This window comes from Gorilla gorilla, chromosome 3 (assembly GCF_029281585.2).
Source record: "Gorilla gorilla gorilla isolate KB3781 chromosome 3, NHGRI_mGorGor1-v2.1_pri, whole genome shotgun sequence".
Lineage (NCBI taxonomy): Eukaryota > Metazoa > Chordata > Mammalia > Primates > Hominidae > Gorilla > Gorilla gorilla.
Window position 1 is genome coordinate 168,566,113 of NC_073227.2, and position 17,757 is coordinate 168,583,869.

A 17,757-nucleotide genomic window follows, 5' to 3' on the forward strand; every position below is an offset into this window, starting at 1 on the left:
TTTCAGGTACAGAGCAGTTGCCTCCTGGAGTCGTGTTCAGGGAATTGGGATTCCTTTGGTAACTGCCATTGAAATTGTCTCCATCTGGATCCTGTCCTTTATCCTGGCCATTCCTGAAGCGATTGGCTTCGTCATGGTACCCTTTGAATATAGGGGTGAACAGCATAAAACCTGTATGCTCAATGCCACATCAAAATTCATGGAGGTACTAAACGTTTAAAAGGAATTAACTGGGGAAGGGAGGAGGTCCTCCGTTAGACTTCACCACCTTGAGACTTGATGACATCGCCACAATGCCAAGTGTGGTTTCTTCTGTCAAATATTCCTCAGTTGCATGAAAAGTAGATGTTAAACCTGTGTCTAGATTCTTGAATAGAACAGTTATGTTGGCTTTCACTCTTGTATTATACCACAATGGTAGACACATCTGTTATTCTGCACCAAACCACTAAGAATACCAAAGCAAATTTACTAAGAGGGACTAGATGTGTGTGTGTATGTGTGTGTGTGTGTGTACATATATATATATATATATATATATATACACACACACACATATGCTATTTGTTTTTATAATAATGAATACAACACAACAATTTCCATCTGGAAGACGTGCTGATGTTTATCTTATGTCACTTGGGGAGAAGCACATTTCTCACATTCTTTAAAGATGGATTTACTAATTCAAAGTAGAGAGTAGTACTTACATGTACTTATATTAGTACGATTTCTATGTCTAATATACAAATAATATAAAATTGTAGAACTTTTTAAAAGAATATTTTGGTTTAACAAATTCAGTTGTTGATTTTTTTAGTACACCTGACCATATTAATGTTTTTCTGAAAAGCTTAATCACATGACTGTTTTGGGAAACCTATTTAAAATGCATCTTTTCTTTGCAAAACTAGTTACATGTGGACTGAGGAGGAAAACCAAAAGGATAACTATTTCTCTTAAATCAGTATAATTTAGTGCTTTGATGTAAGTTTCATGTAGCTCACATTCCACATGTAATTATTTACAGACATCTCAAGGTATGCTTTCCCAACTTGGAAAATTCACAGAATTCGTGGTTTTACAGTTGACCAGTTATCCTGCTTGGAAATTCTTGTTTTAAAATTAAAAGTGCTCATGAAAACTGCCAAACTAACAACTTAAAATTGAACTTTCTTACTGGGTTAGTCTTCAAAGTGAAAAACAAAGTAGACAGTAGGAGATTGTCAGAATTTGGGCAGTGTGAATAAGCAATCTAGATATTCCAGATGCAAACATTAGAGAAAAGAGGTTCACTATAAGAAGGAGCTTACTAATTCTTAGAGCCAGACAAAATGAAATGGGCTGTTTCATAAAGACTGAGTCTCCTATCTAGACGTGTTCAAGTAAAGGGTAGCTACCCTTCAGGCATGGGTGGGCTAGACGGTTGCAGTAAAGGGTATGAGTTGAACAGATAATTTTTTAGAGTTAATTCCAAGTCTGAAGTCCTGTTCTTGTTTTCTAAATTTATTTCCCCTATTTTTTCCATTCTTGCTCTTCAACTTTACCCTAGACTGATGGTAGGCCCCTCTCTACCCATGTTGATGATATCAGTTCCAAAGAGATGCATTACCCATTTTTCTGTGGGCCTTTGCCATGGAGGGGGCAGGGGACTCCATTCAGCCCTCTCAAGGGTCAGCCTCCAGACCCTCTGCAGCTGCTTCTGCATCATTTACACCCAGCCAGCAAATGTGCCCAGAAAAAGAGGATACAAAAGAAGGGAGAATGGGTGCTCAAAGGAGTGTTCATGTTGCACTTCAAAAAAGAGAGAGAGAGTGCTTCTGACTTTTTTTAAGTTCAGGACTGAAATCTTTCTACAGTGTGTTGGGAACAGGGAAATGTTTGTGTAAGCAGTTTAGAATAAACCAACTCCTTTGGGAGTTTGCACTTAACCTGAGGATAGAATTCAGGGATCTGTGAACTTGGTTGGAAAAGAAACAACATGTTTATTTTCACTAACTTCTAACTGAATTTATCATTTCCTTCTATTATGAAAGTACCCAACAAATCACCATAGTGTTTACCAGTATCATGACTTTTTCAGTAATAAAAATAGCAGACATTTTCATATGATATAACACTTGTATAATCTCAAAATATTATTTATGCTCTTCAGAACTTCAACACTTCAACAGTTCGGTAGTTATTAGAACCATCATTAGGTTTATTATTTGTGAATAAACACAATATTACTATATCTAAATTTAATTTCTAATATTTTGATAGCTGTGCTTTAATGTAATTGGTTTCCATTGCAATCTTATGTATTTTATTTTATGCATGTAAAAGTATTATTCTCAGAAGGGATTATAGTCTTTACCAGACTTCCAAAAGGGTCTGTGGCATAAAAATAGTCAAGAACTCCTCCCCCAAATTTTTTGTCTTTAGGAACCATTTTTAGATTATTTTAATAGATATGTTATAAATGCAGCCCTCTTAGCCTCTTTCTATATTCAGGAACTGTCCCATTTTTTACAGAGCAACATGATTATTTTTTTACTGTGGGAACTGCATTGTCCTTAGTAAATTAATAATCTGAAGAAGCAGTATAAGGAAAAAAAAGCATTTCATCCCAAGTTGGTGATTAATTTTGTGGGAAGAAGAATTTAGATATCATTTTTCATTTTCCATTTTTATAGGGTATTAAGTTTTCCTCTTTAAGCAGAAGTAAAACCGAATAATCTTGGTATTTATAAATCCTGCCCAGTTAGATAATACCAGATATGCCTTCAGTTGAGATATGCTGCCTCAATAGTTTCCAGGTGGTAAGTATTAAAGGAGGGAGAAGAGTATAGCTATTGAAGTTCAAAGCGGCTGGCTTTAAGGTCACATAGCAGGCATACCAGGCAGAGGGTTAACCCCTATTAACCAAAGCTACACAGATAAGCCATTCATAACCTTCACTGTTTCAGGTTAAATACACTTTCACCACAATAGTCAAAAGTAAAGCAGGTGCTAACAAAATTCTGAGGTTCATCAAGAAATAAAGATAAACATGTATATTCTTTTGTCTCAAAATCATGTTTTATGAGCTTTAGAAGTACATTATTTTTATTGATTAGGGCTCTTCCATTGTGTAGTTGAAACCTTCAATCTATGAAAAGTATCAAGTATCCTTGTCAAGATAATTTTTGTAAGTGCAGTTTCTTTATGTGCTGTTTAAAGCCAGGATAATTTCTGAAGCTTCCAACTGAATTGAGTTTTGAGGACCACTCCCAAACCCATCACTGCAACCAGAGAGCATGATTTTACAGATGTATCTGCAAGTTTAAAGACCTTAAAGCTACCAGAGGCACAGCATGGTTAATTGACATGACTCTGCTCCTCCTTTTCTCTTTTTTTTTTTTTTTTTCACTTTGAAGTTCTACCAAGATGTAAAGGACTGGTGGCTCTTCGGGTTCTATTTCTGTATGCCCTTGGTGTGCACTGCGATCTTCTACACCCTCATGACTTGTGAGATGTTGAACAGAAGGAATGGCAGCTTGAGAATTGCCCTCAGTGAACATCTTAAGCAGGTAAATCCCATAACATCATGAAAATCTGGCCAGGACTGGTTAGTCCTTGACAGCAGCAGGCCTGCAAATACCATCTTTAGTAGAATTAGCCTGATTTCCTAAAATAAAAATACTATCCTGTAACTGTTTTCTTTATAGTAATAGTGTTAGAAATTTCTTTTGTAAAATGGGAAACCTGCTTGTAAAACAAGTGGTCCTGAAGGCTGGGCCCAAATAGAGAAGAACTATCCCTCTATTTTGCCAAGAGTGTACTGAGCATGTGTGTATGTGAGTTCGTGCATTCAGTTGGGCTTGAAACTGTACCAGGACACAAAGAAGCATGTGACTTTCTCCCCATGTAGATTTACAGTCTTGTTGTAGAAATAAAATACGCATGCAAAACAACTGGAAAATAGAACCACAGGTGTGGTAAAAGTAGCCTGTGCTATGGAAAGCCAGGAAGGGTATGAGATAGAGTCATGGGGAAGCTGTTCATGGATGAGGGGGATTGAACCAGACCTTGGAGGATAACTGGGATTTGATGGGGAAGAAGTTGACAGAGAGCATTTCAGGTGGAAGAACAGGAGTCTAGTTAGAACATGGAATAGGAACCATGCATTTGGGGAATGGGAAAAAGGAGATGAACCTCTCTAGAGCAATGTCTAATGTGAGACTTATGTTAGGAAATGGGATCATGTACATTAGAAGAGGTAAAGTGTTGGAGGACCCAAAGTTCTAGAAGGAATTTGAACATGTCAATAGGAGGCTAATGTTGGTCCCTCCTGGGTGAAATTAGAACAGATAAAGCTGTGGGCTTTCAAGGGCAAAACTAGACTCATACTTGGCTCTCTTACCTTGGGCAAACTGCTTAATCTCTCTGAACTTCTAGTTTCTCATAATATGTATGTAATAATACATCATGGGTATTACCTGAGACATGTAAGGTGCCTAATAGTACCCAGCTCCTAGTAGGTATTAAGCAAATGTTAATTTACATTAATTCTAAGAGGAAACCTAGGACTTCAGGTAAGTTCCCTGTTGCAACAGAAAAGTATATAATGGTGGCCAACTACACCAAAAGTTAATGTGAGTTGTTGATAGAGTCTGTAAATCTGTCCCATATAATTACCATGTGCAAGCATAGTTCCTCATCAGCAACTCTTCAACTACTATACTGATTTTTCTGAGCTTCAGCTTTTCATCTGTAAATTGGGCATAATATATGAATCAACAGTATTATGAGGATCAAAAGGATAATGTGTATGCATGTACTTTATAAAATCTAACATGCCATACAAATGGTAGCTATTATCTTTCATTGACATTTAGCAGGAAGATTACATTGAGAAACCTTAGTATGACTTTGTTCAGGCATGAAAGTTTCAAATACTCCAATTGCTTAATATGTTTATAATTATTTCCTCTCATTCTTGGAATGGAGGTAGTTAGTATGGGTTTGTGAAAAACAGTGTTTTAAAATATGGATTTTTTTCATTTGCACCATGATTGAGCCTGTTTAAGCTATGAGTGGTATTTGCTGTGGAAATAATTAAATAGTTAATTATTCAATTTTGGAATAATATTAATTATTTAATTGTAGAAACAAATAATTGTCATATGCTGCTTCATGTTTACATAGCATTTTTTAAGTTTTTAAAGTGCATTTCCATTTCCATGTCTTTTTCTTATTTGATTCCTCCAAGCACCCTCTGAGATCAGTAGGATATATATTCTTTATTATACAGGTGATTTAGAGGTTTGCTCAACCAAATGGAGATTAGAACCCAAGATTTTGTCCTCATGCAGTTAACGTTCTTTTTGGTGCCACTCAAATCTGTAGCAAATCCTAAGTACAGAAGAGCAAGGGTGGCTGAAGGTCCTGCAGATGGGACTGCGGGAGAAACAGCATAGAGCACAAAACCTTGCCGTCTTGACTAATACTCTGTGGGGCTCATAGTTTTGCTTCTTGCTTGGTTGTCTCTAATTTCTCCTCATCATAATGATGACAGTTTTATCAAGTAGGGGTTGTGTTCGGATGCTGGGAACACAAAACCCAAAATAACTGTTAGTTGACCAAGAAGGAGTTTATCTTTCTCCCATAGCAAAAAGTTCAGACATCAAGATTTAGTGGTCAAGCCAAGTTAGAAGCCAGGTATCTACTGTTTTGCTGATCTTTGCTTCAGTCTCAGAAGACAGTAGCAGCAGCTCTACTTTTATATCTGATTTCCAAGCAGCAAGAGGGGAAGAACAGAAAACAACCCATCATGGGTGTGCATCAAAGGAGTGTCCCTACACTTCTCAGTAGCTCTTCCAGAAACCCATGCAATGGTTTCTATTTCATCTAATGGGTCAAAACCCTGCCAAGTGGCCATGTAGATAATTAGGCCAGGTTCCCCAGCTGCCTTAACAAATCAAGACCAGAGTGATGGTAAGGAAGACAGGAGAATGGATATTGGTTAAGCAAATATCAGACTATCATGGCAGTGTACTAATACTGCTTTTAAAAGCATTATCCTCTTTGAGTATGCACTCAGGAAAGGTAACCTCTCCCCTAATACACTGCTTTTCTATTTTTCTGGGCACACTGTCTTTCTGGACACACAAAATGACCCTTTTAAAAAGAGCCCCCATTCCTGAAGATTTGAATATTTTATTTCTTCCCTCAGTCATTACTCCGAAGCCATATCCCAGCTAGCCCAACAACTATGAGAGGTTAAAGAACTCCCAGTTCTTTTAGCTAGAGTAGCGAGTTATGAAAACTGCCCCAGAATATTTTGAATGGCTCAGCCAATCATGTGAATTTATTGTAGGCTTCCCAGACTTAATGTTATATGTTTCAGGTTGAGACAGCATTACCCTTCCAGACCCTGTTTTTAATCAGTTTTATTTTGACATTAACTGATCCCAGTTACAGACAAGTTGCATTTTGTGTTCCTAGTCAGGCTTCTAAATGCATGCAATATAATACTCAAATAATGCACACCAATGAATGGTTGCAGATAATTCCTAATTCATAGTTTTTCTGATCCTGAGCAGACTGAAAGGCATGCAAACCTTCCATGAAGTCCGTCCAAGGTCAGCATGTTTCAGATTTTCTAGTCATCACTGCTGATAATCCTTTACCCTCATCCTTCTGCTTGCAAACAACATATAATATTTTTATATGTCATTAAGAAACTACATGTCATTAAGAAAAGAATTTAAAGAGCAAAAAATCCCAATAGTAGCTATGTTCAAGATCAGGAAAAGGAAAAAACATAGTGCTATGACTTTTCCTTTTCTACTGCCCACTCCTATTTTGTTTTCTCAAGGTCTTTGTTGATTTGTCCATGCAATATCATGTGATGTTCAGTCTCCTTGCCTTCCATGCCATCATTAATGCTAATTAGTTACCTGTTATTAAGAGTCATTAGCTAACCCTTTCCCCCATGCAGTCACACTCCACCCCCCTACACACACACACAGGCAGACTCAGCCACCTACACACACACAGCTGCAGACTCAGCTGGCTCGCCTCCAGCCAGTTTCCACCTCTCTCCTGGCATATAATCTCTGTCCTGGCCCTAATAACCAACCTGAGGCCCCCATCCTTCCTGGAAGCTGCCCAGAAGCATCATTAGCAATTCCTTGGTTAGAACACTGATCTTAGAATCTTGAAGAGGTAGAGGCAATGTAAGCCAGGCTGTTCTCCTGGCTCTTCTTTGAATTATTCTTTCCCTGATGTCTGCTGCTTCTTGGTACTGTAGTTCTTGCATCTAGTATAAAAACACTAAATTTGTTGTCCTGTTTTTTTCTCACTTTCCTTTAGCGTCGAGAAGTGGCAAAAACAGTTTTCTGCTTGGTTGTAATTTTTGCTCTTTGCTGGTTCCCTCTTCATTTAAGCCGTATATTGAAGAAAACTGTGTATAACGAGATGGACAAGAACCGATGTGAATTACTTAGGTATGATCCTGTGTACTCGCTAGAAAATTGGAGTTTCTCAGATTTTCATATTTATAATACTTTTACAAAACCAGCTACTCTACATGCCCATTAGCCCTGAAAATTAAAACTGCAAAGTTGATTTTTTTCTTTAGCTGACATAGCCTATAACTGATCCCAAAATGTGTGCAAGCCACATCTGTTATCTTGCCCCTCCCCTCCTGAGGCTGTGCATAAGGGTTTGAGCTAAACAACTAGTGATATATCTGTAACTGTCCTGCAAAACTGAAACTGCCATTTAAACAAGCACTTTTTACAAAATTCTAACTGCCACCCATAAGAAATGGCTTCTGGGCAAGAAAAATGCTTATTCTAGGAAGAAATGCTAGTGAGCAGATTTTAAAACAATATATTCTAATTATTCTACACCATTTTCTTTTGCTCTAGTTTCTTACTGCTCATGGATTACATCGGTATTAACTTGGCAACCATGAATTCATGTATAAACCCCATAGCTCTGTATTTTGTGAGCAAGAAATTTAAAAATTGTTTCCAGGTAAGATGATTTTTCAAGTATTTTTTAAAGACAACAAAATGAGTATATTAAACAGTCAACAGACACAGCCAATTCCAGTTGTAATATTACTTTGATCAGCTATACTACTTTTTAGCAATGAAGTGAAAATCATGTTTTATTACCCAGGAAGAGAGTCGGATTGTCGGCGTAACAGAAAAGCAGTTCCTATTTACACAACCACATACAAAGAGGTTAAAATCAAAAGGACTAAATCACATGCCAGTTTAGAACCCTCCTTTAGAGAGAAATGTTTCAATGTATGCTCCAGGCCACAGAGAGTACATAAGACCTATTCATACCTTACATTGTCTTAGACTTGAACCAAAGTCTTGACAAAATATAAGCTCTATTGTTAAGAAAGCTCTCACTGATCGAGACCATCCTGGCCAACATGGTGAAACCCTGTCTCTACTAAAAATACAAAAATTAGCCGGGCATGGTGGCGGGCACCTGCAGTCCCAGCTACTCGGAGAATGGCATGAACCCGAGAGGCGGAGCTTGCAGTGAGCCGAGATAGCGCCACTGCACTCCAGCCTGGGCGACAGAGCCAGACTCAGTCTCAAAAAAAAAAAAAAAAAAAAGAAAGGTCTCACTAAATGCTATTTAATTGCGTACTTAGTAATAGAATCTTCAAAGAAAGTAAATGCTTATTGCTGTGGGAATCTGAACAAATATAATTTTATTCAAAATCAGTTTCCTTCTGCTTTCAAACCTCCAGCCAGCTCAGCCACCCATGTCCTTCAGAAGCTCTAAGCCTGTCTTATTGATGTGTAATTTTCTGGTTCCTGAAATCATTTTAGCATAGGCTCAATCCTCACTGGATTTTGTTATCTTGGACCAGGCTGTTTAACTTTAGCTTATGGTACATATGAGGCAGAGTACGGTAGAGGTCAAGAATGCAGGCTCTGGAAGCAAAGAGCCTCGATGGACATTACAGCCCTGCACTTGCTAACTATCTACCCCAGGTCTGGTTAGTGCCTCTTCTGCTTTTTCAGTTTCCTCACCTATAAAATTGGATGATCACAGTATCTCTCTCATAAGGAGGGTAATATATGTAAAATGCTTGAAATAATAAGTGCTCAATGTGAGTTGATTACTATTAGGGAGAGAGTAGAGAGGAAGAACACAGTAACGGCCTGCATGGAACTTACAGTCTAAACAGAGGCAGACATATATTAACCAAGGAATCACACAAACAGATGAAACTCGGTATGGTAGTTTGGGGCCGTATTTCTGAGGTCTTCTTGGAAATGTTTGCCAGTCACAAAACACTCGGCCCAAAATGGATTGACTAACATGCAGGTTAAAATTAGTACATTATATAAGCTGAAATTAATTATTACTTACTCATTAATTTACATATTCATTGGGGGAGGGAAAATCAAGGTTAAAATTATCAGAAATTAATCCCACTTTTTGATGAATCTTCCTGAAAAGGCAGTATATCCAAGAGAAAAAGCCCAAATCTAGAGAGTCCTGGGTTCTAATTCCAGTTCTAACTCTCATTATCCTCTCTGGACCTCACTGTCCTCATTCATAAAATGGGGGAATAGCATAAAATGGGAGAACATCCAAGGCTGTTGTGAGGATCTGATAAGGTACCTGGTGCGGAGAGCCACACAGGTGGTGCACACTGAAGAAATGCTAGGACCCCCCCACCAGCCCAGCCCTACCCATGCCTGCCCCAAGCTGTGGAGAGCCCTTCCTCTCACCTACAGTGCCTTCCCTTTCTCTTGCACTTGGTAATAAAATTAAAATGAGAAACAAGAGTTCTGTTTCTCTGCACTGGAATGGACAGTGTAACTCCTGCCTGGTGATAACAGGCTCTCCACTCTAGGTTACTGTCAAGGCTCACTTCCCTCGAATGCGAATGGACATTTGCCCCTCGTTAGCATGGCCCAGGGCCGCTGTGTTTGGCCGGGAATGGGCTGGTAGGCTCGCCTTACTTCGAGTCTGTTCCTTCCCCCAGTCATGCCTCTGCTGCTGCTGTTACCAGTCCAAAAGTCTGATGACCTCGGTCCCCATGAACGGAACAAGCATCCAGTGGAAGAACCACGATCAAAACAACCACAATACAGACCGGAGCAGCCATAAGGACAGCATGAACTGACCACCCTTAGGAGCACTCCTCGGTACTCCCATAATCCTCTCGGAGAAAAAAATCACAAGGCAACTGTGACTCCGGGAATCTCTTCTCTGATCCTTCTTCCTTAATTCACTCCCACACCCAAGAAGAAATGCTTTCCAAAACCGCAAGGGTAGACTGGTTTATCCACCCTCAACATCTACGAATCGTACTTCTTTAATTGATCTAATTTACATATTCTGCGTGTTGTATTCAGCACTAAAAAATGGTGGGAGCTGGGGGAGAATGAAGACTGTTAAATGAAACCAGAAGGATATTTACTACTTTTGCATGAAAATAGAGCTTTCAAGTACATGGCTAGCTTTTATGGCAGTTCTGGTGAATGTTCAATGGGAACTGGTCACTATGAAACCTTAGAGATTATGACAAGATTTTCTACTTTTTTTAAGTGATTTTTTTGTCCTTCAGCCAAACACAATATGGGCTCAAGTCACTTTTATTTGAAATGTCATTTGGTGCCAGTATTTTTTAACTGCATAATAGCCTAACATGATTATTTGAACTTATTTACACATAGTTTGAAAAAAAAAAGACAAAAATAGTATTCAGGTGAGCAATTAGATTAATATTTTCCACGTCACTGTTTATCTTTTTAAAACACAAATTCTAAAGCTACAACAAATACTACAGGCCCTTAAAGCACAGTCTGATGACACATTTGGCAGTTTAATAGATGTTACTCAATTTTTTAAAAACTGTATTTTATTTTTTAAATGGTGTTTTATTACAAGGGACCTTGAACATGTTTTGTATGTTAAATTCAAAAGTAATGCTTCAATCAGATAGTTCTTTTTCACAAGTTCAATCTGTTTTTCATGTAAATTTTGTATGAAAAATCAATGTCAAGTACCAAAATGTTAATGTATGTGTCATTTAACTCTGCCTGAGACTTTCAGTGCACTGTATATAGAAGTCTAAAGCACACCTAAGAGAAAAAGATCGAATTTTTCAGATGATTTGGAAATTTTCATTCAGGTATTTGTAATAGTGACATATATATGTATATACATATCACCTCCTATTCTCTTAATTTTTCTTAAAATGTTAACTGGCAGTAAGTCTTTTTTGATCATTCCCTTTTCCATATAGGAAACATAATTTTGAAGTGACCAGATGAGTTTATCATGTCAGTGAAAAATAATTACCCACAAATGCCACCAGAACTTACGATTCTTCACTTCTTGGGGTTTTCAGTATGAACCTAACTCCCCACCCCAACATCTCCCTCCCACATTGTCACCATTTCAAAGGGCCCACAGTGACTTTTGCTGGGCATTTTCCCAGATGTTTACAGACTGTGAGTACAGCAGAAAATCTTTTACTAGTGTGTGTGTATATATATAAACCATTGTAAATTTCTTTTAGCCCATTTTTCTAGACTGTCTCTGTGGAATGTATTTGTGTGTGTGATATACGCATGTGTGTGATGGTATGTATGGATTTAATCTAATCTAATAATTGTGCCCCGCAGTTGTGCCAAAGTGCATAGTCTGAGTAAAATCTAGGTGATTGTTCATCATGACAACCTGCCTCAGTCCACTTTAACCTGTAACAACCTTCTGCATTCATAAATCTTGTAATCATGTTACCATTACAAATGGGATATAAGAGGCAGCGTGAAAGCAGATGAGCTGTGGACTAGCAATATAGGGTTTTGTTTGGTTGGTTGGTTTGATAAAGCAGTATTTGGGGTCGTATTGTTTCCTGTGCTGGAGCAAAAGTCATTACACTTTGAAGTATTATATTGTTCTTATCTTCAATTCAATGTGGTGACGAAATTGCCAGGTTGTCTGATGTTTCTTTCAGACTTCACCAGACAGATTGCTGATAATAAATTAGGTAAGATAATTTGTTGGGCCATATTTTAGGACAGGTAAAATAACATCAGGTTCCAGTTGCTTGAATTGCAAGGCTAAGAAGTACTGCCCTTTTGTGTGTTAGCAGTCAAATCTATTATTCCACTGGCGCATCATATGCAGCGATATATGCCTATAATATAAGCCATAGGTTCACACCATTTTGTTTAGACAATTGTCTTTTTTTCAAGATGCTTTGTTTCTTTCATAAGAAAAAAATGCATTTTATAAATTCAGAAAGTCATAGATTTCTGAAGGCTTCAACATGCATTTTATTTATGGACTGGTAAGTAACTATGGTTTACTAGTAGGAATATTTCCAATGTCTACCTTTACTACATCTTTTCAACAAGTAACTTTGTAGAAATGAGCCAGAAGCCAAGGCCCTGAGTTGGCAGTGGCCCATAAGTATAAAATAAAAGTTTACAGAAACCTTGCAAGTGTCTCTTCATTTTTACATAGTTTTCCATAGAAAATGTTTGTTACATAATGCCTGTTGCAAACCTCTCCTTAGTAATATCCTGGAAAGCAGTTTACTATCAAACAGGTACTTCCTACCTCTATTCTCAACCAACCTATTTTGTTGTACTGAGCATTTAACTCTGCCATTCATTCCTTCATTTACCTTTTCAGTAAGTTTAATTGGGCATCTACTATGCACCAGGCATTCTTCCAGATATTGGGGACATAGTAAACAAAACAGGCAAAGTCCCTGATCCCATGGAGCTTGCATTCTAGGCAATAAACAATTACAGTCAATAAGCAATATGTCAGGTAGATACCTGGAGGAAAAGATTCATATATATCCAACTGTTTACTTGACATCCACAGTTGGATGGCTAGTACACCATAATATATGCAGAATGAAGCTCCTGATATCTTCCAGCTTACCCTGCCTAATATTCCTCTGCTCAGTTATAGACAGTCCCATTTTTTAGGAGTTGTTCAGGATAAAAACTTTGAAGTCATTGCTCATTCCTTTTCCTCACACCTTTTAGCCAACATCTCCATAAGTCCTGAGAGCCCTATCTTCAGAATATATCCAGAACCTGACCACTTCTCTGTCTCTGCCTCTACCTCCCTAGTCTGAGCACCATCTTCTCTTGCCAGGATAACCACAATAGACTCCTGACATGCCTACTCATTTCCAGCCTTATAAATAGCTGTATTCCAGTTGGAGCCAGTCTCTCCTCTCCCATAAGTGATTAGGATAGGCGAGGCTGACCAGCATCCTCTGGGAGTTTCTCAGTAAGAACTAAGTCAGATAGAGCTATTTTCCTACTAAAGCAGGGCTGGGAAGTTGCGAGCCTGGGCGTGACTGGACGCTGTGGTTGAGCATTATGAAGAAAGTCAATCTAGAGTGTCATGAAGATGAAGAGCATCAAAGTCCCCAGTTCTAGCTCTCCTTGATGCTTTCTCATGGCTTCAGTAAACAAACCAACACATTTACCTTTTCACCTACACTAGTTAAATCTGGTTTTCTGTTGCTTGCAATACACACATTCTAAGACCATCTCATCTAAGTTATCTTCAGTTATATTTTGTTGTTGTTAACTTAATAGACTTTATGTGTTTTAGAGCTGTTCTAGGTTTACAGAAAAATTGATCCAAAATTACAGGAAATTCCTACACGCCCTCCTTTCTCCCCCCTTCTCCACACAGTTTCCCCCTGTTTTTTACACCTTGTATTAGTGTGGCACATTTGTTACAGTAAACGAACCAATATTGATGCAATATTATTAACTAAAGACTATAGTTTACATTAAGGTTCACTCTGTGCTTGACATTCTATGGCTTTGGACAAATGTATAATATCACATATCCACCATTACGGTATCATTCAGAAGAGCCCCACTGCTCTAAAAATCCCTCTGCTGCATCATTTCATCCATCCCTCCATCCCCTTCTTGATTTATCTGTTCACTCAACACAAATACCATGAACAACCATCATATTACATTGTGCTAATAGCTGGGAACAGGAAATCAGATGAATAAATAAATAAATGCAGTGACGAGCTTTGTGGTGACTCAACAGACATCAGCATAGGGGCTGGTAAAGGCACAAAGGAAAGAGTAGTCAAAATTCTTTTAACTTCAGTTGGTGAACATCAGCAGACAAGTATGAGGGCCTTTGCTTCCACAACTCTCATTTTACTTTGCATGAACATTATGTCACCTCTAGGAAAATGGCATAATAATAAGCAATATAGTATTGTCTCTACATTGTGAGTTTTTATAAAGTCAGTAAATACATATTATTTTCCATTCAAAAGTAATTTAAAATTATCAAAATAATGAAACACAATTCCTAGATATAATTAGGAAATACCTGAGACAAATGTCAATCTTTGACTAATCTATTACCTCTATTGTTATTCTTAGGAGTATCACTAGTCCATGAGATAGCATGGAAAACCTTTTATGTGTAGAGTGAAGGAAATGTACTGCCAGCCTTCCCAAACCACTGCAAGCTGATGATTCTGAGTCTTCTATTTCTTTATTTGTAAAATAATAGAGTAGAGCCCTGTATTTATTGATTTTACTCCATACTTCAAAGTTAAATCAGAGTGCAAATTCACCATATGCAGTTGAATGTTTCTGAAATTCCAATGGGGTCTTCAAAATTAAAACCCAGTGGTTTTTTATTTTTGTTTTTTTTTTAATAATCCTACATTTGAAGAAGTTTCTGCCATACTTTTCTCTAAATAGTAACAAAGACAAACCAAGGTCTATATTTGGTCAGCACTGATGTATTTTGACTTTTTTGTTTTTAAAACTGAAAGTGGACAGACTTGGGTTCCTAGAATCAGGAAAGAATCAAAGATTGAAAATAGCATTGTAACTGCAAAACTGGGCTTTCCCTATGAGCCATGCTAGAATAGTTCACTTTTGATTTGATGAAGCCAGAACTCATTGTATCTCCTACTTTCCCAAGCTTTTAGCATCAATATTATTCAGTAGATTCTACCAGCTGTATTTCTTTGGGGGTAGTAATAAATTAGGAACAGCAATGCCAACCCTAGTTAGAATCAAAAGAGTCATGGAATCTTCCTAGAGGAATATAGAGAATTCCACAAATTTTTCCCTTTTAGTCCTAAACCACAGGCCCTTTATCTAGTTTATCTAAATGGAACTGATCATCTTTTACTTGAATTTGATTCTATGAAGGTAGATACAACTGTATACTTGATGTTGTGTGATAGATTTGTCCCAGGTGGGAGTAATGACCCTGTGCGGTCTGCATACTACCACATTGTCAGCCAAATCACAGGCCCAAGGCACCTCCAGAGCACACAGAGCACAGCTCTGACTCGCTGCATTTTTTTCTTTTTTTTTTTTTTTGCAGGGTGGGTGGTTTGTTTTGTTCTGTTTTGAGACAGGATCTCACTCTATTGCACAGGTTGGAGTGGAGTGGTGCAACCTTGGTTCACTGCAGCCTTGACCTCCTGGGCTCAAGCAATCCTCCCATCTCAGCTTCCCCAGTAGCTGGCACTACAGACACATGTCACCATACCTCGCTACTTTTTGTATTTTTAGTAGAGACGGGGTTTCACCATGTTGCCCAGGGAGGTCTCAAACTCCTGGGCTCAAGGAATCCACCCACCTCAGCCTCCCAATGGGCTGGGATTACAGGCGTGAGCCACCCCACTCGTCCTCTTACTCACTCCATTTGTGCATGCTTTTTTCAGAATAATGCCATTTCTCCATGAACTATAGCTCTCTATTTCTCTCAAAGTATGACTTTTAGTGTTAACTTCAATTAAGTGCTTGTGCTTTTAAAATATCCTAAAATGAGAACATCTAAGTGTGAGCAAGTAAAGGGAATACATTTGTGCCTAATGAAAAATTAATGTCATAGGTCCAACTTTTTCTCTATGTTATGAAACCTGATAGGGGTAGGCCTGGATTACTCTCCCTCACTCTCAGTCAAAATTCCATTGGGACAAATGGAATTCTGCTGACCAACTTAGATCTAGCAAGCAGGGCCAACCCCTGGAGCTGGGGGTAGAAGGGTGATTTCCCAAAGAAAGGAGAATCGGCCGGACGCAGTGGCTCACACCTGTAATCCCAACACTTTGGGAAGCCAAGGTGGGCGGATCACCTGAGGTCAAGAGTTCAAGACCAGCCTGGCCAACATTGCTAAAGCCCATCTCCACTAATATTACAAAAGTTAGCTAAGCATGGTGGTAGGTGCCTGTAATCCCAGTTACTCGGGAGGCTGAGGCAGGAGAATTGGTTGAACCCAGGAGGCGGATGTTGCAGTGAGCCGAGATCACTCCACTGCATGCCAGCCTGGGTGACAGAGCAAGACTCTGTCTCAAAAAAAAAAAAAAAAAAAAGAAAGGAGACTTGTCTATATATCTTGCTACTCCTTATTTCAGCTCCTTTTTGACATACTTAGCTCAGTTCATTCATCAATTGTTATTAGTTTTTAAAAATAATTTTCTCTTTCAAATTATAAAAAGAATATATCAAATATGTCAATAATGTCTTTAAAACTCTTACAGAACAATAATTAATGAACAATCCATGTATATATGGAGGGAAACCCTATATATGGTGATATGGTTTGGCTCTGTGTCCTCACCCATATCTCATCTTGTAGCTCCCATAATTCCCACATGCTGTGGGAGAGACCCAATGGGAGATGATTGAATCATGGGGGCAGGTCTTTCCCATGCTATTCTTGTGATAGTGCATAAGTCTCATGAGATCTGATGGTTTTTGAAAGGGGAGTTTCCCTCCACAAGCTCTCTTCTCTTGTCTGCCGCCATGTGAGACATGCCTTTCACCTTCTGCCATGATTGTGAGGCCTTCCCAGACACATAAAACTGTAAGTCCAATAAACCTCTTTCTTTGTAAATTGCCCAGTCTCGGGTATGTCTTTATCAGCAGCTTGAAAACGGACTAATACATATGGGGATATATATCTGACTTATCCAGTCCTTTGCTACCCTAAACAAGACTGCTGTACATCATTGTCAAGTCTCCAGGGGGATTTGCATGATTTCTCTGGGAGATGTAAGCAGGACTGCTGCTGGATCATAAGGTTTGTGCATAGTTAATATCACCAGTTACAGCCAGGATGTCTCCAGAATGGCCAAACTAGTCCTGGGTTGATCCATCATTGAAGAGTTCAGCAGCTCCAGATGCCACGAAATTGCCCCACTTTACACTGGAACCATCACGATGGAGGAGCATACACCGTTAGGGACACGTAAGCAGACACTGTCAAAGACCAGACCAGACCTCCTTGCATCCATTTTACCAGCTCTCTTCACTCATCTCCAGCTTCAATGTTTTGGGGTTTTTTTGTTGGATTTTGTTTGTTTTTGAAACGGTGTCTCGCTCTTTCGCCCAGGCTGGAGTGCAGTGGTATGATCACAGCTCACTACAGCCTCGACCTCCTGGGCTCTAGAAATCCTCCCACCCCAGCCTCCTGAGTAGCTGGGAGTACAGGTGCATGCCACCACACCTGACTTTCTTTTATTTTTTTACTTTTTGTTTTTAGTAGAGAGGGGGAGTCTCACTATGTTACCCAGGCTGGTCTCGAACTCCTGGGCTCAGCAGTGTTTCTACTGCTTAATATTTACACCTGCAACATTCGGTGGCTCGCCCTTGGACACTGGAGCCCGCCTAGACTGTAAGAAGAACTGCCTGGGAATTGTATATCCTCCTCCACCTCCACCATGACCTATAGCCAATGACTTACTGGTGTGGACTT

The 17,757-nt window shown here is 38.8% G+C and overlaps 1 protein-coding gene and 1 long non-coding RNA gene across 3 annotated transcripts in view; one reads left to right on the forward strand and one right to left on the reverse strand.

The window, feature by feature from the left end:
- EDNRA (endothelin receptor type A) overlaps window positions 1-12,466 on the forward strand; it is a 60,531-nt gene extending 48,065 nt beyond the window's left edge. For both annotated transcript variants that reach the window (XM_004040466.5, XM_063705597.1), the window contains 5 exons: window positions 7-205; window positions 3,399-3,551; window positions 7,339-7,472; window positions 7,899-8,007; window positions 9,998-12,466. In XM_004040466.5, coding sequence (XP_004040514.3) covers window positions 7-205; window positions 3,399-3,551; window positions 7,339-7,472; window positions 7,899-8,007; window positions 9,998-10,138 — 736 coding nt within the window. In that variant the 3' untranslated portion in view covers window positions 10,139-12,466. The remainder of the gene's footprint in view (window positions 1-6; window positions 206-3,398; window positions 3,552-7,338; window positions 7,473-7,898; window positions 8,008-9,997) is intronic.
- Window positions 5,476-17,757, reverse strand: part of LOC129533113 (uncharacterized) — a 77,633-nt gene continuing 65,351 nt past the window's right edge. Inside the window, exons 3-4 of the long non-coding RNA XR_008679150.1 lie at window positions 7,106-7,429; window positions 5,476-5,568 (exon numbers count right to left, since the gene is read on the reverse strand). This is a non-coding gene — a long non-coding RNA (uncharacterized lncRNA). The remainder of the gene's footprint in view (window positions 5,569-7,105; window positions 7,430-17,757) is intronic.